Below are 25,427 nucleotides of genomic sequence, written 5' to 3' on the forward strand. Positions count from 1 at the left end.
TTTCTCAAAAGCCACATTCTCCTCACAAGGGAAAAACAGAGAGCAGGGGTGCTAACTTTAATAAAATATTGGGGAGGGGACCCCAAGGGACCCCTTGGCCCTTAGGAGTTGGCTCCTATGACAGAGAGCAGGGCAGGGGAACAGGGACCATTGGGACTGATTCTGCCGCACAGCTGCTGTTTTGGAGATATTGGGACTATCTGGGAGTCACTTCAAAGGCCTTTGGCAGTCTGTGGATTTAAAGAGAAGCAATTCTCATGCAACACACCCAGGCAGAAAATGGGAAGCTTGGTGGTGTAGAGGTTGCATTTACAATTCAGCAGTATACAAATTTATAGTAAGACTATAGTCTACATTTTTCAACCAAATGTGTAAGTGTGAGAAAGTGGCCTAAGATAGAACAGCCTTTGGAAAAACCTATTTGTTCTTCCCCTGGTAAAAAAGTAAAGGGACCCCTGACTGTTAGGTCCAGTTGCAAATGACTCTGGGGTTGCAGCGCTCATCTCGCTTTACTGGCCAAGGGAGCCGGTGTGCAGCTTCCGGGTCATGTGGCCAGCATGACTAAGCCGCTTCTGGCAAACCACAGCAGCACATGGAAACACCTTCCTGCCGGAGTGTTACCTATCTATCTACTTGCACTTTGATGTGCTTTCGAACTGCTAGGTGGGCAGCAACTGGGACCGAGCAATGGGAGCTCACCCCGCCACGGGGATTCAAACCGCTGACCTTCTGATCGGCAAACCCTGGGCTCTTGTAGTTTAGACCACAGCGCCACCCACGTCTCTTCTTCCCTTGGTAAAGAGCCAGCCATGCCCAGTCTCTGGCCTGTGCTGGCTACTGTGTCATCTATATGGACTGGCAAGGGGTTTGCTTGGGCTGCAGCCCTGTGCTCTTTGCGCAGACCCCTCTTATTGGGTACACTGGAGCATCACTTTCTCTGATGCCCCTGAATTCCTCAGCAGGCCTGTTAGGACGCATGCGCCAATGTGGAAGGGCAGCTTCCATGCCTCCTCCGCCTCCTACCACGGAGGGGAAGCAGCCCCCGGCCTGTGGCAGGGGCAGGAGGAGCCACCGGCACCGCTGGCAATGGAAACCGAGCTACCACGTGACACCTGGATGTGACGTCATGGCATCATGACATCACACACGACCTCAGCCCCCCAATCTCCTAACAAAGTCAGCAAGCCTGATAGGAGCTCAGTGAGTTGCTAGTAGTGATTTGTTTTTGAGCAGGGCTGTGAAAGCGTTTCAAGCACATTCTGTCCCTGCTCAGAGCATTGTGGGCACCAGAGCTGCTTAAGGGTTGCTGGGAGCTGTAACTTTGTGAGGGATAAACTACAATGCCCAGGTTTTTTGAGGCCACTCTCCCGGGGCTCTCCAAAAGACTGCCAACCTGAGTGTGTCCGCACACCTGCTCTGTAAATTCCCCTGATGAGGACAGCTGAAGTGTGTTGAAGGTTGGCCATTAAACAATCATTGTGTTTTACTGGCCTTTCCTATTGTGTATTTCCTTTCAGCAGTCAAAATACCTACCTTTTCACCAGTACAATGCAGTGGTTAGAGTGCTAGCCTGGGACCTGAAAGACCAGGATTCTACATCAGCAATAAAGCTCACTGGGTGCCACTGGGTCGGTCACAGTTTTCCATGCTAACAGGGTTAGGTTGATGATACAATCATGTATGACCTCCCTGCAGGAAAGGAGGGATAAAAATGCAGACACTCCAAGTGTCCCTATTTCCCATGTACGGTCCTGGATTTACTGAAGCTGTCCCGGTTTCTGATATGATCCCAGAACATTCCGCTTTTCCTTAGGACGTCCGTATTTTCATTGGAGAAATGTTGGAAGGTATGGAGTTATGTGACCCCCAAGCCAAGGGAATAAGTAACTATACAACCTTAAAAAGACATCTGAAGGCAGCCCTGTACAAGGAAGGTTTTTAAATGTTTAATGTTTTATTATGTTTTTATGTATGTTGGAAGCTGCCCAGAGGAACTGGGACAACTCAGTCAGTAGGGCAGCGTATAAATATTATTACTACTGTATTACTATTACTATTACTATTACTATTATTATTATTATTGAATAGGACGTCCGTATTTTCATTAGAGAAATGTTGGAGGGTATGGAAATATAACAATACATACATGTACAGTATACATATACAGTGGTACCTCGGGTTACAGATGCTTCAGGTTACAGACTCTGCTAACCCAGAAATAGTACCTCGGGTTAAGAACTTTGCTTCATGTTGAGAACAGCAATCGTGCTCCGGCGGTGTGGCAGCAGCAGGAGGCCCCATTAGCTAAAGTGGTACTTCAGGTTAAGAACAGTTTCAGGTTAAGAACGGACCTCCGGAATGAATTAAGTACTTAACCCGAGATACCACTGTATAAACAAAATCCTGTATCCCCTTTACTTGTAGTAAGCCCCATTTAACAAAACGGAACTTACTTTGGAATAGACATCTATGGAAATCTGCTGTTGAATTAGTTTGTACTGGTATCAAACACTCTAAGCCTTTTTGTCCCGTAAACAGCCTTTTAAAAAAAACCCTCCTAAAATTGACAACAGTAGTAGTGTACTAAACTTAAGTCACAACATAAATAGTCCTCTTAAAGTGATTTCTAATATTAGCTTCTCCATCTAAAACGAGGAATATTTTTTTATCAGTATGTAGTTGTAATTTTTTTTAATACAGGTTTCTGTAAATTGTTTTCCTTCTTTTGCAGCCTGATCCTATGCATGTTTACTCAGAAGTAAGTCCCACTGAGTTCAATAGGGCCTACTCCCAAGTAAGTATGTATAGGATTGTAGCATTAATCTTAGAAAGTTGGCTTTTATTTTATTTTTATTTTGCTGGCCATAGATGCAAACTCGGCACATGCACACGCACAGTGGGAACCCTTAACAACACCCAGCTTGTTACTAAAAACCCATCACTACCAAGAAACAGGGCAAATCCAGAAGGAATTTCTCCTTAACAAGCCAAGTGAAATAAAGGGGAGCTGCACAGAGGGCTCAGGTGTTCTGCTATCTGCAGAGAACCACTCTTAAAGTTGGAGGCTCTGTTCCTTATGCGGTGCTTGCAGTCTGGGCTAGCTCCAAGTTTCAGGGGATCCCCCCCTTACAAAGCACCCCTTGGTAAGCCCCCGGCCACAACTTTCTCCTGACCTGAGGAGCAAGCATTAGTTCTCTGCAGGAACCTGCTTGAGAGTTTGCCTGTTTGCAGTTCTGTTCCTTGCGTTGTGTTTCCAATTCTATTCCCCCACATCTCCTTGCCATTACCTCACACATACTTCCTCGTTGGTTCTTCCCTTTGGCATTTCTAACTGGAGACTGTTAATTACATTAAGAAAAGAAAAGAAACCCGCGAATTTGCACAAATAATAAGAGCATCATCGCGTCCGGTTTGGCTCACAATCTGTGCCTGTGAAAATAGTGGCTCAGGCTAAAGAAACTGTATAGGTCTGGAATCCTGTTGGACCCTTGAATTCCTTCCCTGCACTCTCTGCTGTCTGCAGCGCTGGTGCTGAAGCGCAGGAGCAAGTTGGCTGAGAAGCTTCCTCTCTTGGCTAGCAGCCATAGTGGAAAATACTGCACTGGCAGAATCCCAGCCTCAAAACCCCTGTTGCCTTACATGGGCAGATTTTGCTTTTAAAAAACAGATCTATGGCTGCAATCTTTGCTGCAGAATTTACTTGAGGAGGGCAGGAGGCACGATGGATTATTTCCCCCTTGCAGACTGGGAAGATGGAGGTTCAGGGGGTCTGGGGGGGCAAGATGGAAGAAACATCTAGCTCCAATTTTCCTAGGACTTACCGTATTTTTCTATCTATAAGACGCCCCTGTGTATAAGCTGCCCCTTAATTTTTGGCATTATTTTTAGGTGGGGAAACCTAGTCTTATACACAGAAAAATACGGTATTTGCAAGAGGGTTGGTTGTCTTTTGACCTTTCCTGGTAGCTTGAGAACAGTGTCTTTCCTCGACCATGGGATACTGAAGCCAAGAGCATTCCCATCATTCTGATGGTGACAGAAGATGTCAAACTGGAATCTGTTAGGGCGTTCCAAAAGTGCCTGTGGACATTGCATGTTCATCCTCCTGACATTGTGTCCTTGTTAGGCAACAGCTCCTGCTTGGGTACCCAAAGGTTCGGCAGATGCAGTAATAGTTTTCTGTGGGCTTCTGAAATATTAAGGTCAAATGTCTTCCTACACACCTGATGTGCAAATCTCTAGTCTACAGTGATTCATACAATGTCAATCAATTTCTCTTGATGCCCACTAGGTGGCAATGTCCCCCTTTTTTCTAGCTTCAGTACTTTCTGTGATGACATGAATGGGCCAAACTGTTACTAGAGGAAAAGCTACCGTACTTTGCAGAGAGCACACTTTAGAGTGAAAAAAATCCAGAAAATGTGTAACTCCTTCCCCTGCCAGCACTTCTCCACTTCAAATCTCCCATTCCAATAATATATATTTTGTTTATTCAAATTTTATTGTTTTTCTGTTACAGAGTCATTTACAAAACACATTGTTGTCTTTAAACAAAATGCTAGGTTTTAAAAAGGTAAAGGGACCCCTGACCATTAGGTCCAGTCGTAGCCAACTCTAGGGTTGCGCGCTCATCTCACTTTATTGGCCAAGGGAGCCGGCATACAGCTTCCGGGTCATGTGGCCAGCATGACTAAGCCGCTTCTGGCGAACCAGAGCAGCGCACGGAAACGCTGTTTACCTTCCCGCCGGAGCGGTACCTATTTATCTACTTGCGCTTTATCTACTTGTGCTTTGGGGTGCTTTCGAACTGCTAGGTTGGCAGGAGCACGGACTGAGCAACGGGAGCTCACCCCATTGTGGGGATTCGAATGACCGACCTTCTGATCGGCCAAATCCTAGGCTCTGTGGTTTAACCCACAGCGCTACCCACGTCCCTTTTAAAAAGGTAGCGTACAAATAATACATTTTATCAATACAAAATAATATGCTAGACAGGTTGGACCAGGTATATAATTCTGATTTTTATATTCTCCAATAACTTAAAAGTTATTGGCATTTCTGCACTTTGAGCCATGTCCATTACTTGTGTTTTCCAAGATAAAGCAAAGATATGAGAGAGAGAGAGAGAGAGAGAGAGAGAGAAGAGAAAGGGAACAAAGAAGGGGGTTACCATTCCAGTAGTATTGACAGTTCCTGAAATAAGAATAACACCACCACTGCTCTGATACCAAGAAGTGCCATGGATAATAAGCTAGGTATAGGGTTGCCAGTCTTGTGGCCTGCAGATGTTGTTAGGCTTCCAGCTCCCATCAGCCCCAGCCAGCTTGGGGAGGCCAGTGGTCAGGTATGACGAAAGTTTGTCGTTGACACCTGTCTGTTTCCGAAGACAATGGAGGTGTGCGTCTTCAGGGGATGTCAAACTTTGCAGTCCACCAAGAACTGGAGGGCACTGTGTTGGCAACCCTTGGCAGGTACCTGGGAGAGTCCCGGAGTAGAACCTTCTGGGTCCAAGGCAGCAGCGCCCAGCAGATCTGTTTGGGGCTGGGTGGGTTGGAGGGCTGGGCTTAAGGTTAGCTTGCATTGCTAAAGTCAGGGGAACTTGAAAATAATGTTAAATGGGACTGAACTTTGAAAAGCATAGCTCCAGAGTGGGAAACATTATGTGCGAGGGCCCTTTTGAGTTTCCTCAAAATGCACTGGGATTACTGCCGTGATGAAGAGCGGGCAATATAAACAAACAAACAAACAAACAAACAAACAGAGGCTCACATTGTCAGAGAGCCTACTGTGCATGTCTGCTCAGAAGTAAGGCCTAGTATGCTTAGTGCCATTTACCCCCAGGGTAGGTTTAAAAGAGGGATGCAGGTGGCACTGTGGGTTAAACCAGAGCCTAGGGCTTGCCAATCAGAAGGTCGGCGGTTCACATCCCCGTGACGGGGTGAGCTCCCGTTGCTCGGTCCCTGCTCCTGCCAACCTAGTAGTTCGAAAGCACGTCAAAGTGCAAGTAGATAAATAGGTACCCCTCCAGCAGGAAGGTAAACGGTGTTTCCCTGCGCTGCTCTGGTTCGCCAGAAGCAGCTTAGTCATGCCGGCCACATGACCCGGAAGCTGTACACCGGCTCCCTCGGCCAATAAAGCGAGATGAGCGCCGCAACCCCAGAGTTGGCCACAACAGGACCTAATGGTCAGGGGTCCCTTTACATTTTTTTTAGTCTTATGTAAGTATTCAGCAAACCTCAATAAATCACATGTGGGGATGAAATCTGTAGGCCATGGGTAGGCAAAGTAAGGCCCGGGAGCTGGATCCAGCCCAATCACCTTCTAAATCCGGCCCACGGACGGTCCAGGAATCAGCTTGTTTTTACATGAGTAGAATGTTTCCTTTTATTTAAAATGCATCTCTGGGTTATTTGCGGGGCATAGGAATTCATTCATTATTTTTTCCCCAAAATATAGTCCGCCCCCCCCCCAAGGGACAGTAGACCGGTCCCCTGCTGAAAAAGTTTGCTGACCCCTGCTGTAGGCCAATATTTTATTTTATTTCCAGCTATATGGTACCTTACCAGAGTTATTTACTACCGTAAAGAGTGCTGCCAGAAGCGGGGCCCACCAGTGCTGGTTTGATGTAATCACCTCAGCTGGGATAAAGTCTTTCCCCGGAGCCTTTCCGCTCTTCAGCTTCCCAATTAATGTATGGACTTCCTCCACAGTTACCGGCCTCCAATTAGGGAGCAGTGACAATTGTACCCTGTCATCCTCCTGTGAACTGGAAGGGAGGTTTGGACTTTCCATAAATATATTTCTGAAGTGGTTCTCCCAAACCTGAGCTGGAATGACACAGCTGGGGGCTGAGGAGCTATTTTTCATTGAGTCGGAGACCAGTTGCCAAAAGAGTTTAGTTTCATTGTTTAGTGAGGCATTCAATAGTAGGGACCAGGAATTTTGTTCGGACTGCCTTTTTTTTGAGGCCAAAAGGGCTTTGTACTCTTTTTTGATTTTGAAATAAGATTGAGGTAAGTAGCTTAATCCAGCGTTTCTATAGGCCAAATAGGCGTTCCTTAGGGCTTCCTTCTTTGTGTGGCACTCTTGGTCAAACCAACTGCGCCCTTTCGCAGTGCGTGGCTTGCCGGCTGAGTTTATGTTAACCGAGACCACATCCTGCAAGGACTCAATGAGATTTTCGTAGGCTGTAGTAGTCCCAATCTTTAAGAGAGGCCACCCAAATGTACCTTCCAATTATAGGCCTATTAGCCTGCTCTCAATAATTGGGAAACTATATGCCCATTTCCTCAGTAGCAAATTGACAGCTTTTCTAAATGAACATAATATACTATCTGAAGCCCAGGCAGCTTTCCGTGAGAATCATTCAACAACAGACCACTGTCTAATGCTGTCCTTCCTAGCTGAGAAGTATACCAGACACCTACAGGGTAAACTCTTCGTGGCCTTTATGGACCTGAAATCAGCATTTGACTCCATCCCCAGATCCCAGCTATGGTCCAAATTGAGTCTGATCTTGCAGGACAAACGACTTCTCTTTCTTATAAAAGCCCTGTACAATGGAACCAAACTGCAGGTCCGATGCGGTCGACAGGGACAGCTATCGAACAGCATCGAGATGACTAGGGGGGTGAGACAGGGTTGTATTTTGGCCCCCACATTGTTCTGCCTATTTCTAAATGACCTAGAAGAGAACTTAATGGACCCAGATGGACACATTCCAAAAATAGGAATGAGAAGGACCCCTTTGTTGTTGTATGCTGATGACGCAGCCATCATCTCGCGTTCCAGGCCGGGCTTGTATTATCTGTTGAGGAAATTTTCTGATTACTGTTCTGGAAATGGTTTATCCATTAATTATGAAAAATCTAAAATCTTAGTCTTCGAAAGAAGATTCTCCCAGTCTAAATGGGTGCTGGATGGCCATAACCTCGAACAGGTAAAATACTTCAGCTACCTAGGGCTCACATTCCATCATACAAGATCTTGGAAGCACCATTGGCAAACCTCCCTTCAAAAGGCGGAGATTACAAAGCTAGCCATACATAAATTCTTCTTCACAAAGGGCGGCAAATATGTTCCAGCAGCCTTAAGGGTTTTCAACGCAAAGCCCGTTTCCCAACTCCTGTATGCAGCAAATGTCTGGCATAATGGGGACCTGCCAAAGCTAGATGGCTTTCAGGCAAAATTTATACGATCTCTGCTGCAGGTACCTAACTGCGTCCCCAACTCCGTACTTCTGTTGGAAGCTGGTGAATGCCCAATTTCAGCTAGAGCATGGTGGGCTGCCCTAAGACATTGGCTCAGGATTTCAGTGTTTAATCTAGGGAAGGGTCTGTACCAACATATCACCAATGAGGAATTTGTCAGCAAATGGCAGAAAACCATGGCTAAAAAAGCCACCTCTATTGGTCTGTCTCCCCCCCAACTGTATTACCTGGGCTATGAAGGCGCCCAAAAGGCTTTAAAGCAAAGATTATGGGACAATGCACACAGTGACTTGCGATCTCGGTCACACGCAGTCTGTAGTCCACTGGCAGCAGGAGTTCAATATGGGTATGTCTTTGAGTTAACACCTTACATCAAAAACCTGACAGTACCTAACTATCGAAGCCTTTTCACCAAGGCCAGACTGAATGTCTTCCCCTCTGCAGTGCTGGATGGTAGGTTGAGAGGAGTTCCCTACCAGGACAGACTTTGCTCGTGTGCTCAAGACATCGAGTCCATAAATCATATTTTGTTACATTGTGCGAAGTATGAGCAGGCCAGGGCTGAACTGATACTACCCTTGCTGGTGCCTTTCCCGGGAAAGTCAGAGGCTCACTATGTCAGGTTCCTACTGGAAGACCGGACAAAAGCTAGAACTTTGGCAGTGGCAAAGTTTTTATCGGTGGTTGAAAGAACAAATGAGCCCAATATTCCAAACAAAGTGCTTGATTAACCTGGAGGTAGGCTGTATGAACTCTGTATTGATTTGTAATGTTTTGTTGGTCTCTGGACCGTAATAAAGATTGTTTGTTTGTTTATTTTATTTATATCTCGTCCTCCCTCCCAACAGTGGCAAATATATCTGTGATAAAAGAATAGGGGTTTTTTGTATGTTTTTTTAAAAAATAGAAAAAAAAAGTGAAAATATTTTAAAACAATAACCACGGTAAAACATGAAACAGATTTTTACATAGGTGCATCATGGGCGCATTTGGTTTCTTCTGTGATAAGCGGATTGTTTCCCATGTAATCCCTATTCAGGCATTCAGATCCTACACTATTCAACACTGCAGGGGTGAGCATGCTAGCCCCACCTTCGTTTATCATGGGTCTCATTGCCCCCCACGAGTTAGAGGGCTGAATGTCTACTTCCCTGCTCATGAGGATTCCCCCTGCAATTTGGAGCCCTGATCTTCCAGGGTTTGGGGAGCCTCAGTGAGCAGAGAAGACTCTACACTTCAGAATTCCTCCTCCGCAACAAGTGGAAGGTAGTGAAACCCTTCAATCTCCTCCTCGTTGGCTTGAGTCTTGAGTGCTTGGAGAGAGGTGTCAACTTGTCTGCAAGTTGCAAAGGATTCACGCTTGGCCAGGTCTCATTTGCATGTGTGAACTGAGACTGCCATTTAAATCACATTTCTGGGAGGTGATTGATCGTGATGACCAGCAGTCTTTCTGGGAAGTTTGCCCACTGCTACAGATCTCATTCAGGAACCCCAGTAAGCTTCCAACTTCTCCAGGATTCTCAGGAACACAGTTTAACATGGCTTTTCAGTCCTGGAATAATAATGCACATTAGCAAGAGCTGTCCACAAGAGGGCATTGCAATATAATTTGTTGAACTACATGTGAAGTCCCATATTGCGGAGTTGGGCAAAAGGTAGATTGGAACCTACTATTAGATTACTGGGTGATTTGAAACAGGTCATCGAGGGATTGTGACTGCCACTCGCTGGATAATGGCAACAGGAAAAAGGCCCGCAAAAAAATATTAATTCTGTAAGGATCCCGAATCAGCTGTAACTGGCAGGTTGACTAGTATTTATACATGCAGTTTGTTCCGCTGTGTGACTCATGGTGTGTGGCAGGTGTTTGTCTCCACCTCTCAGCCACCATTTCAGATCTGGCTCCACTTGGTGGGTCTTGGGGTTCCAGTAAAAATGAAACCCAAAGCAGATCCCACAAGCATGTAGCTTGCAGCTGCTTGATGTTTTTCTTTTTAACTTGTAGATTTGGGCTGTGGATGCTTAAATTAGCTTCCTGAATGATAGCTGTTAAGGAGACATTTGACTTAGACTGTCATCCCTGATGGGCGATTATTTTCTTGCACCCTGATACAGAGCCTAGGGCTTCTAAGAACATCTAAAACACCAGATTAAAAACTGAATTAAAGCCATAAACTAAAGATACTAAAATGAATTACAGTAATGAAAAGATTCAGCAATACAGTTCTCAGCCTACTCCTCTCATCATGCTAAAAAAAGTAAGGGGGGCGCTTTTGGAGCAAGAAATAAAGAGCGAAGATTACATATATGATGAATTTGAGGTTTCATGATGTGAGAGGCTTAGATTTGTGTCTGTGACTGTTTCCATCTCAAACCACCTGATAAACTGAGGTGGTAACAGTGAGAGTTTTCTTTCTGTCCTGTCCTCCAGCCCATGACGATGGTTTGAAAAGAGGGCCAAGCATGGAAACCACCTGCTTCCAGATCCATCCCAAAGTTTCCCCGCCAAGCCAGGGAGCCTCTCCCTCTTGCGTGTTTTGGGGGAAAGGGCAGCAGGGAGAGGCAAGGAGTGTGTGTGTGTGTTCTCTAGATTTAGCCCAGAGACCTGGGCCATAGCTGTCAACGTTTCCCTTTTTAAAAGGGAAATTCCCTTATTCCGAATAGGATTCCTCGCAAGAAAAGGGAAAAGTTGACATTTATGGCCTGGGCATCCTGGAGGGAATGCTGACCAGGCTCAGAGTAAAAGCACAAACAGTCGTCAGAGTAAGAAGGGTGCGACTTCACTCACTCTCTCACACACCCCCTCAGCAGCCCACCCATGTTCCAGTCAACTGGGGTGAACTTTCTGTCTGTGGGAAAGGATTTTATGCCCCTTCCCACAACTGCGCAGCTGGATTCGGACAGTTAAGAGGCTAAAGGAAATGCTTTGCAAATGTAGGGGCCTCCATTGGAAGCTGTGGCACTCATTGGCTCTGCAAGTTCAATTCAGGTTCTGCCCTGCACAAATAGTGACCCAGCTTCAGCTCTGCTTAAGGCAGCATTGTACAGAGTAGCAGCAGCCACAACCCAGGGCAACCAAGCCAGGTGGGCGGGGTATAAATTATTATTATTATTATTAAAGAGGCCCACAAAAGTTACTCTGGCCTGCAGAAATGCTTCCTAGCCTGCTGGGGGCTGGCAGAGGAGGGAGGGAGAGTTATGTACCTCTTCGTAGCAGCCCACTGCATTTCTGTGTTTAATACAGCCCACTTACACTAACACAGCCCTAAACTGATTTTTGAATTCTGGATTTATTGTTATTCGCGTTTTATTTTATGCTGTATTTTATGCTGTTTTTTGTTGCATCAATTAAGTGTTTTAAATTTGTTATTAGCCACCCTCAGCCTGGTTTTCTGAACCCAGAAGGGCGGGGTATAAATAAAATTATTATTATTATTATTATTATTATTATTATTATTATTATTATTATTATGCTGTGTACAGGTGAGGGGTGAAGCACTCTGTCCTGCCTTTTCCACCAGTATGCTTACTTGTTTTACAGCTACCAGGCTAGTGTGTAAATGCAAGGGTGGGCCAGGATTACTCAGGGACCTGTGCCGTGTCTGGCTGAAAAAATGGCTTTCTTGGAAGCTCAGCTTTTATCTTGAACACAGAGCACATTTCTGATGGCTGTAGAGCAACGTTTGAAAACATTGCCAGCACGTTTCCCGCTAGGTGCTGCTATATTGGTGGGTTTGGTGTTACTGGGCCATGTGTGGCTTTGAACTATGCCTGCTTCCCACTGCTTTTCCCAAACATTTTCGGTGGAGGGTCTCCTGGCTATGGAATATTCTACCTAGTGAAACTCACCTGGAATTGGCATTTTGTTGTCTTTTCAGCATCAAGTTAAGACTTTCCTGATCTCCTGGGCGTTTTGAGTTCTGGTTTTCAGTCTCTGCATATGGTTGATGGTTTTCATTTAGCATATGCATGGCTATTTTAGTTCTGTGTTGTATTTTATTACATTGACTTTGCTTTGGGTTTTGTGCTTTATTGCCACTTAAGCTCAATGTGAGGTTTTACTGTAATATGGTTTTGTTCCGTTTTCATTCTTTTTCATCTTTGCATAAGGCCTAGAGAATTCATTTCATGGGGCATTTCTTATATGCAGTAAATAAATAGATGCAGTACCCATTAGGTGTAATAAGGAGCCTTTGGGGCAGGAGGAAGGAAAGGATTTGCTTGTGCTATTCCAAGAATACAGGAGTGTCCTTATTTCCAGCTGTGAAATTTTTTCTATAACACGACAGAATTGTTTATGTGTGTGCAGGCAAAATATGAACAGCACTCAGCTCAACTGCTCCTCTCCAGAACTATCCAATAATTTGTGTATATTCCTATCCTTGAGGATAATCCAGCATAACTGGAAATCCGTTGAAATTTGCATGATTTTCTGTGTAAAATCTTTCTGAAGCACCCTTGGGACTTTCGTTTCGTTCTTCAGTAATTTATTTTTAAGAAACGTAATGACCCGCCCTTTGACCTTGTTGCTGGATTTCTTTCCTGCCATATCCCCAGGGGCTCAACATGGATTGCTAAAGTGCTTTCTCACAATTTATCCTTATACCAGACCATTTGAGGCCCAGAGACAGAGACTTTCCCAGTAATCTGAATGTCAGAGGGTGGATTCACATATTACCTTTTTAAAAAGTTTTATCCTAATTCCCCCCCCCCCCCAGTGTACCTCTGAAAACACAGGGTAGAATTAAAGGAAGCACTAGACAAGGTGTGCTAGGTACGAGGTCTGCATGCACAATGGGACTTTCGGCGCCCCCTCCCCTCAAACATGTTGTGGGGGTTTCCTCAACCCTCTAGAGGAGATTTACACACCCCTCTACATTTCTGTCATAATCTTGCAGACTGTATACAGTATTACACTGTCCCTGAGATGAAAAAGCTTCTTTTTAGAAGCCTGCTGAGAGACACTCTGGAAATGCGCAAGAGTATACACTGCTTTTACAGCACAGTATATGAGACACAGTATATGATAAGGGACGTGGGTGGCGCTGTGGGTTAAACCACAGAGCCTAGGACTTGCTGATCAGAAGGTCGGTGGTTCGAATCCCCACAACGGGGTGAGCTCCTGTTGCTCGGTCCCTGCTCCTGCCAACCTAGCAGTTCGAAAGCACGTCAAAGTGCAAGTAGATAAATAGGTACCGCTCCGGCGGGAAGGTAAATGGCGTTTCCATGCGCTGCTCTGGTCCGCCAAAAGCGGCTTAGTCATGCTGACCACATGACCCGGAAGCTGTACGCCAGCTCCCTTGGCAAATAAAGCGAGATGAGCGCCGCAACCCCAGAGTCGTTCACGAGTGGACCTAATGGTCAGGGGTCCCTTTACCTTTACCATATGATATGCTGTGACCTAGCCCCATTTTGCCCTGGGTGTTGTTGTTGTTGTTCTTAAAACTTGTATATCGCCCTTCATCTGAAGAGCCCAGAGTTATTCACAACAGAAAAATACAAAATGAGGACACAAAGTACATGATAAAACGAACCAATAACCCTCCTCCCACAAGCACATTTAAGTAGCCATAGACTGTGATGAAAACGTCAAAACCCGAAGCGAGTCGTTTGTCTGATATAGCTTATTATGATGCCAGCATTTCCCACAGATAGTTGTAGTGTGTCTTTAAACCTAGTTCATCCAATGCCAAACACCACATCAACACCACATCACTTCCAATGCTGATCCAGGAAAAGGATTCCTTCTCCTTCTGAGCAGTTGGTTGAGCAATTCTAGAGAAATTACAGTCCTCGCTTATCTGTCTTGTTAAAGACCCTGGTAAACAGAGGGATTTGAAGTGTTTTGGGAAAGGAACTTGGTGTTTTCCCTCTACGCCTCCTTTTTTTCCTCTGTCTCCGGGGCTACGGGCTGTGGGATGTGGAGAATAATTTATAACAGCACAGGAAGCCTGGGTGGGGGCGGGATAAGGAGACCGAGGGGATGGGTTCTGTTTGCTTTTAAAGCAAAAACTATGATGCACAATGAAAGGAAGTGACTCTCCAAGGCTCACAGAGTGACTCAGTGGCAAAGGCAGGAAATTGGCACAGGAGGGAGGCTCCAAGCTCCCTCCTTTTTCACTTTTGTTCTCAGAACCAGGAAATAACCCAACCACCCTTATTACTCGATTTTGAGATCCAATCAATAAACTTTGAAACCCACAGGTGCTCATTATATGTCCACTGTGAACACATTCTGGGATGGTTTTTTCCCCTGCCCCCACCCTCAGATCTCCTGCTTCTCAAGATAAGTTGGACAAACTACCTTAGACCTCAAATTTTATTTCCTTTTATGCCAAGTTTCAGGGATGGGCCGTGAAAAACCTAGAGTTGCCGGATTTCAAAAAGTAAAAGCCAGGACACCCCGAAAGTTGTTGAGATATATTTTTTTTAGACAAACCCCAAAGTTGAGCTTTATTTTTACAAAACACCAAAAAAACCAACCCCACATCAATTCCGCCTTTGAAATCCCAGGAAAATCTGGGCGTATGGCAGGCCTAGGAAAACCAGAACAGAGGAGTGCCTCTCAGCATACGCAGAGTGCCTTCTCTCAGTTACTGCAGCCCAAAAGCGCAGAGCAGGAGTGGGTTGGAAGACATGGCTTCAAGACTCCTTGTGCATAACGTACAAACTTAAGCCACAGGAGGCTAATCAATCGCACGCTCTTGTCAGCGATTTCCGAGAACTGCCAAACCAAGCCTAAGGCACTTCCTGCTGGTGGAGAAGCATAACTCGCAGGTGCCAATTCAGCCCAGGAAAGCTAGGGAGTGAACACAAACCACAACGAGAGAACCAGCCTGCCAGCCTGCCTCCTTGCCTCTCTCTGACAGAAGCCGTCTTGCGTGCGTCGGCACCACCACCAGAAGCCAAACAGCAGAGCGGGAAGGCCAGGCTCTCAGGCTGCCTGCTCTCTAGGAGAGACACTCATGGTAGCAACTGAAACATAGCAGTGCCGTGACATGAGATTGGCTTTCCACGTGGATCAGACAGGTTGCATGGCAAGTGCTGCATCCCACAGGCGGTCAGTCCCCCTGATGCCTCTGGGAAGCAGGATATAAAGGCTGTCACTCACTATTGTTTGCTTCTAGCGTCTGGTATTCAGAGATGCTCCCCCAGCAGGTTTTTTGCTTTTTCTCTTTGATTTCCTCAAAAAATCAAGAGCTATCCTTAGTGAACTCTCTTGGGGTCATAACATCTATGTTCCAGCAATATATGAAGAAGTTTTTTGCTTTTATACTCATGTGTGTGCTAAGAGTGTGGTGTATGTTTCCTAATGTAGTTCTATGTACAGTAGGCATGCAAGGGACATTCCTATTTTTAACTGCCTCACATGGGAAAGCCCTTAGCCTTCTCTACCTTTAGTAAATAAATGGGTGGAGCATCCACAAAAACCCAAACTGGAGAATCTGGATTTGGGCACCAAGTTAATTCTTTCCCTTTCTCTTTTTTTCATTCCCACAACCACTTTCTTCATATTCTCCCCTTATTTGCTTGTTTATCTTTCATGCCTTTCTGAAGTGGAAGAAAGAATTAAGTGTAGAAATCAGAGGGAATAGTCACAGATATGCCATGACCCCTGGGGTTGTTTTTTTGTTGGTTTTTATATGTATGGGTAATGGCCATATGCTTATTTGAAAGGTCATTTTAGCTTGCTGGCTAAGAAGCTGCATGACAACATTGTTCCGAACATAGGAAATGGAACATAAGCAGCTCACATTTTAAGAGTCGGAGCATCTCAATCTATTATTTTTGTTTTATTTTGACTAACTGGTTTATTTCTTCCATTGCAAGATGGGGGTAGAACATTTTCTACTGTTCTGATAACTGTATTTTAATATATATATATTTTGAAAAAAATGATAATTTTCTGTGAGTTGCCCACAGAACATAGGTTATTTGGAGGCAGTATACCTTTGAATGCCAGATGCTGGGGACGAACAAGAGGGGTTGGCCAGTGCCTTCAAACACTCACTCCTTGCCAGAGCACAGAGGCCTGGCTACTGCTGCAAACAGATTGTGGGACTAGATACACCTTGCTCTCAGTGAGACAAGAACATTTACTACATGCTTAATCCCCACTGTGCCCACAGACATTGTAGGGTAAAATCCAAGGTAAAATCCAAATCTTTGCCATTCTTTGAAATACTCCCTTAGGGTGTCTTCTTCTTTAGCAATCACTCATAGCCGAGTAAGATTGTCTTCCATGAACACAGTTTTAACAGTGAGTCTGTGACTGTGGAGGCCAATTCTGGATCCACATGTCCTTACACAGTGGGAACATAGGTTTCCAGGTGGGAGTTGATCACGGTGTGGATTTGCCAAGCGTGCCTTCCTCCCTTTGCCAAGTGTTCTTCTCCCTTTCATCCTGTGTTTGAGCGTCTTCAAAGCCCATGACACCTTTGGTATAGGCTGTTATCCAATTGGAGCGCTCGCAGGCCAGTGTTTCCCAGTTGTCAGTGTTTATATTACTTTTTTTTTTTTTAGATTTGCCTTGAGAGTCTTTGAACGTCTTTTGTTGACCACCAGCATTATGATTTCCATTTTTAAGTTCAGAATAGAGTAGTTGCTTTAGAAGACGATAATCAGGCATCCGTACATGACCAGTACAATGAAGTTGATGTTGAAGAATCATTGCGTCCACACTGGTGGTCTTTGCTTCTTCCACTACAGTGGCATTAGTTTCCTTGTCTTCCCAAGTGATTTGTAAATTTTTTTGGAAAAACCGTTGATCTTTTGAGGAGTTGAGATGGCGTTTATAAGCGGTCCATGTTTCACAAGCATACACAAGTATGACAGCTGATGACATTTAATGGAGAACAATAGTATGAATGCTCACCATCAGTAAAATGTTTGAGTGTTTGAACTGTGGGCTCATCCAGACTTCTTTTCACATCGTGCTTTTCAGGCACAAGTCTGCACTTTAAAGCTCCCTGTCTGAGCTTTTTTTAAAAATCTGACCTGGTCCTTTTCCCTTGGGAAAACCCACATTTTACCATTGAATTGGAGCAAACGGCAATGCATGGAAAACCCAACTGCTGTTTGCACAAATTCACTGGTAAAATGCGGGCTTTCCCAGGGGAAACGCTGGGACCAAAACAAATAACAAAACTGCTCGTAGACAGGGCTTTAAAGCCTGGACCCTGTGCCTAGAAACACGGCACAAAAGGAAAACTGGATGAGCCTTGTAGGAGTGCCCAGGTAGGGTAGTTGGTTGACAGTAGGTATTCCAGTGGACCAATCCAGTGTGCTCCGGGATTTTTATTTTTATTCTTAACTGCAGCAAACGTAGGGAAGCCAAACTGATGGGTCAGCAGCTCCCAACCCTGGCTTGTAGAAGGCCTGGTAGGGGAGGTCCTTGGGCTGGGTGCAACATGCCTGAATAGTTCAGTTGGCTAGAGAGTGGTGCTGATAATGCTAAGGTTGCAGGTTTGATCCCTGCATGGGGCAGCCGCATATTCCTGCATTGCAGGGGGTTCGACTAGATGATCCTTGATCTAGTAGGTTGTAGGGGTACCAAAGGTGATTTGTGTCTTGCAGCAAGAGGATGATAAGAGACAACACTGTGTGAAAGCTTTTTGATTCCAGCTCAGGAAGTAGGATTATGGAAAGCTGTTTGTGACTTTGCAAAGGAAGGAGCACTCTGGACATGCTCAGTAACACTTACTTTCCTTCACATGCCCCAGAGCTCAGTTCAGTACTGAGAAGAAAATTCTGGGGTGGAGGTCAGGACAATCTGAATCCTGACCTTAGCAGTTGGATGTGCTTGGCGAGGTGACCACCTAGGAGCCCGAAGGAAAGAACGGAGGAGGAAGGCTGCCTTGCAACAGGTCAGCCAGTGGCTCCCTCCAGCTGACCACTGCCATGCGTACTGCGTGCGTCCTGTCCGGCCGTGGCTCCCGCGGGGTTCAGCCCGGAGCAGTTCCTCGTCGTCCGCAGCTGGAGGCAGCGATGCTTCCGAATACCCGTTGCTGGAAGCCACCGGGGGCTTCTGGTGCGGAGGGCCTGCTCGCGGGGTCCCCACCCCGGTTGGCCACGGGTGCTCGGGGGGCGGGCGGGGACGGGGTCTACCTGGACATTCCGGAGACTGAATCCGGGGGCTTTTGCAGGCGGAGCCCCGGGGCGAGGGCCCTTCCCCTCCCAGGATCCGCGCAGAGCCTGGCGCCGGCGAGGAGAGTGGCGTCCGCGGGGCTGCCCTGGTTGCGCGTGGCGCGGGCGCCGGCTCGCTCTCCGCCCCGCGCCGCCCTTGGAGAATCCGGCGCCGGGGTTTGCAGTCGCCAGCTCCGCCCCGCCCCGCCCCTCCGGAGCCGCTCCGCTTTGTGCGGATTCGCGGGAAGATCCGGAGCGCCGCGGGCCGCCCCGGCACACTCCGGGCCACTCGGGAGCGACTTCGAGGGCGCTTTTCCTCCTCGGTGCGCGCTTCCCCCCACCCCGGATCTTTCATGCCGGCCCCGGCCTTCGCGGCGCCTCGCTTCCTCGCGCTGCCGCCGGGTCGCCTGCGCGCCGCCGAGGCGGACATGCATTTCTCCTTCAGCGAAGAGGACATTAAGCGGCACCGGCTGCTGCCCAAGTCGGTGAGGTGGGTGCCTTGCTTGGGCTCGGCGGGGGCTTGGCCCCGATCGCGGGGAGGGGGCGACTAAAGTTTTCCCCGCGAGTGGCGCGCGCTCCAGAGACTTGCTCCGGCTCCCGAGGGATGGCAAGCCCGGGATCCTCTAGTCGGGGACAGGGGACATTTCCTGACCCTCTCTCGGGGCGAGGTGGAGATCCTAGAAGTGTCCAAGAGTTGGGAGCGCTTAGCGTGGAGTGGCAACCTCCCCTGAGCACACGCGTGGGATCGCGTGCTGTTTCTTGGCACCTCTGTAGCAAAAAGGAAAGTTTCCTGGAGGGGTGTGGCTCGCCTCCTCTGTGGCGTTGCTGTGGACGGCGGAGGCGCATCTTTGGGGCTGGCACCCAAGGGCAGTCGCAACCCCGCAGGCTCTGCAGCGTTGGCCCGAGGGTACCTGTCAGCTTCTCTGACGCTCTGGACAATATCGCCTCTCCGGATGACGCTCTTGCATTGTTCGTGTGATTCAGGAGTTGCACTCCTTGCCCTGGGTGCCTTATCTGTGGGTTGACGGTATTGTTTGTGGCGCATTATTTCCAGTGATGTGGATAGCCGTGCTGGAAACGCAGTGTGATGAAGTGTGGAGCAAAGTGTATGAAATAAAAGGAGTATCTTTTTTGGCCAGGTCAGAGGCATGGGCAGCTGCCCCCACATCAACTAAAACAATAGCTTAACTAACTGACCAATCACATCGGTTCTGCCCCCCCCCATGAAAGTCCTGCCCCCCCCAACAAAAATCCTGGCTATGCCCATGGTCAGAGGGGTTGCATGCGTTGTAGTGCCCTCTGTTTTGGAGCTCCCATCCCATGCAGATCTTGCTGCTACCCGCATGCTTTGGAATTGAAGCCCTTTTGGGATCTGTACCAAGTGTCTCCCTGCAAGAGCTTCAGTCAGTTTCCATGTGCCCATCAGAAGGAAGGGATTTGGGGACGGACACATCTGTCTGCGCTTGTGTCTGCTTCTGGTTTTGATCTTTCTCTGAGAGGTGCCACCCTTTTCCTGCACGCATGCTAGGCAGGAAATCTCCAGGCCAAGTGCAAAGGCGAAGGTCTGTCTGGCAGTGGCTGACATAAGGCAGATTCAAGTCACATCTGCCACAGGCCAGTGGGCAGCAGCCCGGCTTACACCCTCCCCTCTCCAGCCACCCAGACGCTGCACGACCCCTCCCTGTCTCTCTTTGAGGCTTTTGGGAATGTGTGTACAAAGAGCCTTGTTTTTCCTTCGGGTCTCCTTTTCAGACAGCGCTGCTGCCTTGCGTAAAAGTTAGTTTGGGACTCCAGATAGTGCGTCACCGCTGGCATTAAGTGTCTGGTGCAACTTTTGCATCGGGTGGCTGCATGATACAGAACATCATGATAAAACAGCCCTTGTTTCAGGGGTCATGTGAGGGCAAAGGAAGGGATCAGAATTATTGTAGCTGCGTCTGCAGCTCTGCGGAACAGGCTGAAAGTTAAACGGCCAGGAAGGCAGTGGCGGCAGCAGCAGGTTCCAATTGTGGTCCAGCGGATGAAAGAGCAGGATTCAAACCCCACCACAACCTTGGGCACCCTGGGTGGCCTTAGTCAAGTCGTCATCTCCTAGCCTCAGTTCCCCATCTGCAAAAGGGAAATTCCGGGGGCTTTCCTCATACGGCTCACTAGGATACTATTTTCTTATCTTTATGCTTAACTGAGGCTCGCTTCTTTTATTCTTCCTCTTCTTCCTCTTTGCAACTGTCTTCATGGGCCAATAGATAGCCAAAGATTCTCAGGGGTGCCCCTGGAATGCAGGGAGAGTCGCCCTACAGGAGAACCTGCTAGCTTCTTCTGTCTTGTTTCTTTCAGGAGTGCAGTTAGTGGCTCTTTCAGCAAGATAATTATATCCTGGGAGGGGGACACCTTTGACGTTTTGATACCCGAAGTGGATGCCTAGTTTGCCTCTATGAATGGCTGTCCTGGCTTGCTGACTATTAGAGGCTCCTATTAGACTGCTTTGGGCCCTCTCAGTGCCTGCCTAGCATGGTATCTGATGATGGAGTCTCTGTAGGCTTCATTATTGCTGCTGTGCTGCTGCTGCTGCTGCTGCTACCACCACAACAACACAGACTGCTATTAGAGTCATGGGAGAAGCTTGGGGAATCAAACCCCCAACCTCACCAAGTCCCAATCTTCTTCCTCCTCCTCTTCTTCTTCTTCTTCTTAATTTTATTATTATTTGGTGCACTTTCAATTTGTATATTAGAAATATGTTCCAATGGAAAGTGTTCTGCGGCATCTGACAGGCTAATCAGTATATTGCGGGTTAAAGAACTCACTTTGTTTCATGCAGCAGTAACAAGGAGATTCTCTTTTTTTAAAAAAAATATTTTTATTAGTTTTTACACGTATTAATAACAATACAAAACAAACACAAACATCAAAAACAAACAACAAAAATCGACTTCCCCATGCCTTCCCTTCGCCACATCCTTGTTTTACCATTTTTCGAGCAACTCATCAATCAGTCTTTAGTTAAACCCCTTTTAAATTTCCTTAAAGTTTAAAATTTACAGCTGTAGTTCCTTATTTCCTACCCCTTAACATCTTATCAGTCCACAATTTTACAGTAATTTTTTAGATATGTTTTAAATTTCCTCCAATCCTCTTCCACTGTCTCTTTCCTCTGGTCACGGATTCTGCCGGTCATCTCTGCCAGTCCCATATATTCCATCACCTTCGATTGCCATTCTTCCAGAGTAGGTAATTCTTTCATCTTCCAATACTTTGCCAACAGGATTCTTGCTGCCGTGGTTGCATACATGAAGAATGTCTTATCCTTCTTTGATACCAATTGGCCGACCATGCCCAAGAGAAAAGCCTCCGGTTTCTTTACAAATGTCCACTTAAGGACTTTCTTAATTTCATTATAGATCATTTCCCAGTAGGCCTTAATCTTTGGGCAGGTCCACCAAAGATGGTAGAAGGTACCTTCAGCCTCATTACATTTCCAACATTTATTATTGGGCAGATGGTAAATCTTTGCAAGTTTGACTGGGGTCATGTACCACCTATAGATCATTTTCATTATATTCTCTTTCGGGGCATTACATGCCGTAAATTTAACACCGGTGGTCCATAACTGTTCCCAGTCGTCAAACATAATGTCATGACCAATGTCCTGTGCCCATTTAATCATAGCTGATTTCACTGTTTCATCCTGTGTATTCCATTTCAGCAGCAAATTATACATTTTAGATAAGTTTTTAGTATTGGATTCTAGCAATTCTGTTTCTAACTTTGACCTCTCCTTCTGAAAACCAAGTTTCCTGTCCTGCTTAAACATCTCATTTATCTGACGGTAGTGTAACCAATCTCGAACTTTATGCTTTAGCTTCTCAAAACTTTGTAACATCAGTTTTTCGCCATCATATTCTAAAATTTCACAATACTTAGGCCAATTAGAGTCCATATTAATTTTTTTCACTGCTTTCGCTTCCATTGGTGACAACCACCTAGGGGTTTTACTTTCCAATAAATCCTTATATCTATTCCAAACATTGTACAATGCTTTCCTGACAATATGGTTTTTAAAACTTTTATAAACCTTTACCTTGTCATACCACAGATATGCATGCCAACCAAAACTATTGTCATATCCTTCCAGATCAAGAATGTCTGTGTCTTCAAGAAGTAGCCATTGCTTCAACCAGCAAAAGGCTGCTGATTCATAATAAAGTCTTAAGTCTGGCAGGGCGAAGCCCCCTCTATCTTTTGCATCAGTTAAAATCTTAAATTTTATTCTGGGCTTTTTGCCCTGCCAGACAAATTTAGATATGTCTTTCTGCCACTTCTTGAAACAGTCCATTTTGTCTAGAATCTGCAACGTCTGAAATAAAAACAACATTCTTGGCAATACATTCATCTTGATAACAGCAATTCGGCCTAACAAGGAAAGTTTCAGCCTAGACCATATGTCTAGATCTTTTTTAACTTCTGTCCAGCATTTTTCATAATTGTCTTTAAATAGATTCACATTTTTTGTGAAAAATGTAACAAGGAGATTCTCAGCAAGCAGGTGTACCTTCCAAGTATCTGGTGGCGGTCAGTTTCTCCTTTTCAGGTAGAGATAGGGAGCGCAGGGCTTGATCATGACGAATTTTTTAAGGCAGCAAGAGAAAAGTAATACCATAGGTCAGGGGTGTCCAAACTTTTTTTCAAAGAGGGCCAGATTTGATATGAAGTGAACATGCATGAGGGCCGACCAAAGTTGTTGAGTTTTTTCTAGGATTGAAGTTGTTGAAATCAAACGCCACAGGGGCCAGATTAAATTGACCAGCGTTCTGAATTAGGCCCCCGGGCCAGGCTTTGAACATACCTGCCATAGATCCTTTAAAAGGTGCTGCAATAGGTGTGCATCACATAAAAGTCTGAGGGATATTAAATCTTGCTCTTGAGCACAATCTGCTGGCAAGTTTGCATGTCCAAGGCCCATTGAAGTGAATGTGAGCTGAGCCAGAGCACATGGAATGCATCAATAAGCCCACTGATGCATTTAATGCACAATAACTTCCTGGGAGACCATGCCTGTTGTCTTTTGGAAAGAACAGTATTGTGTTGGTCACTGACACAATTTGTGTAGAGGCTGACTAATCGCTAGAACTTCGTCTTGAGAGATATTCTGGGTGCTCCCATTGTAACCAAGACTGACTTTCTTTCCAGCAAAGGATTGCCTGTAACCTCCATGCTGTTAAACGTGTGCCCCCAAAAGGCCTGGGTTTCTTTTTGCATTGCAAAGTGTATAATTCCCCCCCCCCATGTGATGGTAAAATAAATTCTATAAAGCCAGAGTTCTCAGATTCAGATTCTGTAGGTAACAAGTCCTATTGCGGTCCTGCGTGGGACTGGAGTCTCCCCAAGACTGCGCTGCATAGGGAACTCTAATGGAATTGGGTCTCCTCTGAAGAAACTTTCTGAAATATGCCTCTGAATCTGGATCAAGTTGCTGGAGTCTCTTGTCCCTTTCCTTAACTGGCAGCTTTTCTTGGCAGCCACATAACCAGTGTGGAGGGGAGCTGTCATTACTACATTGCATGCTCACTCTTGCCAGGACAGAAATGTCAAATGGGAAACCGGAGAAGAGTGGCTATATTTAAGCTCTGGGGAAGCGACCTGGTTTGGTACTGCTGCATCCCAATCCTCAGGGCTTCTCAGTTTCTCCAGCGGCTGGGTCAGGATCATGCTCTTGAGAGCCAAGCTATCTCTGCTGGCGTTCGTTTCTCCATGTTCTGCTCCGAGCAGATTGAGAGAGACCTTGCCTAGGATTACTGTTAGGTTGGAGCGTGTGTGAAAGGCTTGTTTGATGCCTTGCTGCAGATGTGGGGAAAGGCTTTTGGGTTGCTGCCCCCACTGACTCCTGCCTGACCTCTGGTGTAGGCGAGAGTGTGGGTCTCGACATCCAAGCCAGCTGAGATGGAGCCAAGATCCCACTTGGATTGCGCCCAAGAGTACTTATGACGCACTCAGCTGTGGCTGCTCAGTTGCCTGTGGTATCCCATTAACAGGCAGGCCTGTAGCTAGAAATCTGGTGATGGACGGGCCTCAGGGTACATTGCAAGTGGTGCGGTGTGGACAGACATCGTAAGTCAGTGCAAAACCTAAGAACAATTAGAGTTAGCATAAGGATAAGCAGTAACTTTTAAGGGAGTTGCAAGTACAGTGGTACCTTGGGTTAAGTACTTAATTTGTTCCGGAGGTCCGTTCTTAACCTGAAACTGTTCTTAACCTGAAGCACCACTTTAGCTAATGGGGCCTTTTGCTGCCGCTGGAGCATGATTTCTGTTCTCATCCTGAAGCAAAGTTCTTAACCCAAGGTACTATTTCTGGGTTAGCAGAGTCTGTAACCTGAAGCGTATGTAACCCGAGGTACCACTGTAGTGTGAGAGAGGCATCACCTCTTGTAGTCAACATGCACCAGCCTCTTTGGTCCCACTGTTGTCTCTGATCAAGTAGTAAGCCTGTTTACTGCGTCAAAAGTCAGATAAGAAGAAGTAGAAGAGTTTGGATTTGATATCCCGCTTTATCACTCCCCTTCAGGAGTCTCAAAGCGGCTAACATTCTCCTTTCCCTTCCTCCCCCACAACAAACACTCTGTGAGGTGAGTGGGGCTGAGAGACTTCAGAGAAGTGTGACTGGCCCAAGGTCACCCAGCAGCTGCATGTGGAGGAGCAGAGACGCGAACCTGGTTCACCAGATTACGAGTCTACCACTCTTAACCACTACACCACACTGATAAGTATTCTTGCCATGAGCAGCAATTCATCTTTCAAACCAGCCTCGGCTATGTTGAAACAGCTACAATCTCCATCCTTAAGTTATTAAATTGAGCAGACAGAACACTGGAAAGTGGGAGGCAACTCACTGAGCAGTTGAGAATTCTACCTATAGGATGTCATTTCCTTCTGTCTCCATAAGCAACAAGGTTAGAGACTTTTACTTTTGCATTGGGGCTGATAGGAGGTGGACTCCAGCAATATCTGGAGTGCTACAGGTTGCCCATCCCTGAATTAGACAACAGAGCAGTGAAGGCGTAATTCACCTTTGCATGATAGGCTAGTTTCTACA

General features: G+C 46.3%; 1 protein-coding gene across 4 annotated transcripts in view; it reads left to right on the forward strand.

The window, feature by feature from the left end:
* Positions 1–25,427, forward strand: part of PDE4A (phosphodiesterase 4A) — a 367,213-nt gene that overhangs the window by 261,123 nt on the left and 80,663 nt on the right. Inside the window, exon 1 of one of the 4 annotated variants that reach the window (XM_081894066.1) lies at positions 18,526–18,825. The exons of the other annotated variants lie outside the window; for them this stretch is intronic. Coding sequence (XP_081750192.1) covers positions 18,689–18,825 — 137 coding nt within the window. The 5' untranslated portion in view covers positions 18,526–18,688. Of the gene's footprint in view, positions 1–18,525; positions 18,826–25,427 lie in introns of those variants that run through there. 4 annotated transcript variants of the gene reach the window in all.

The sequence above is a fragment of the Podarcis melisellensis genome (genome assembly GCF_964234715.1).
Source record: "Podarcis melisellensis genome assembly, chromosome: 17".
Lineage (NCBI taxonomy): Eukaryota > Metazoa > Chordata > Lepidosauria > Squamata > Lacertidae > Podarcis > Podarcis melisellensis.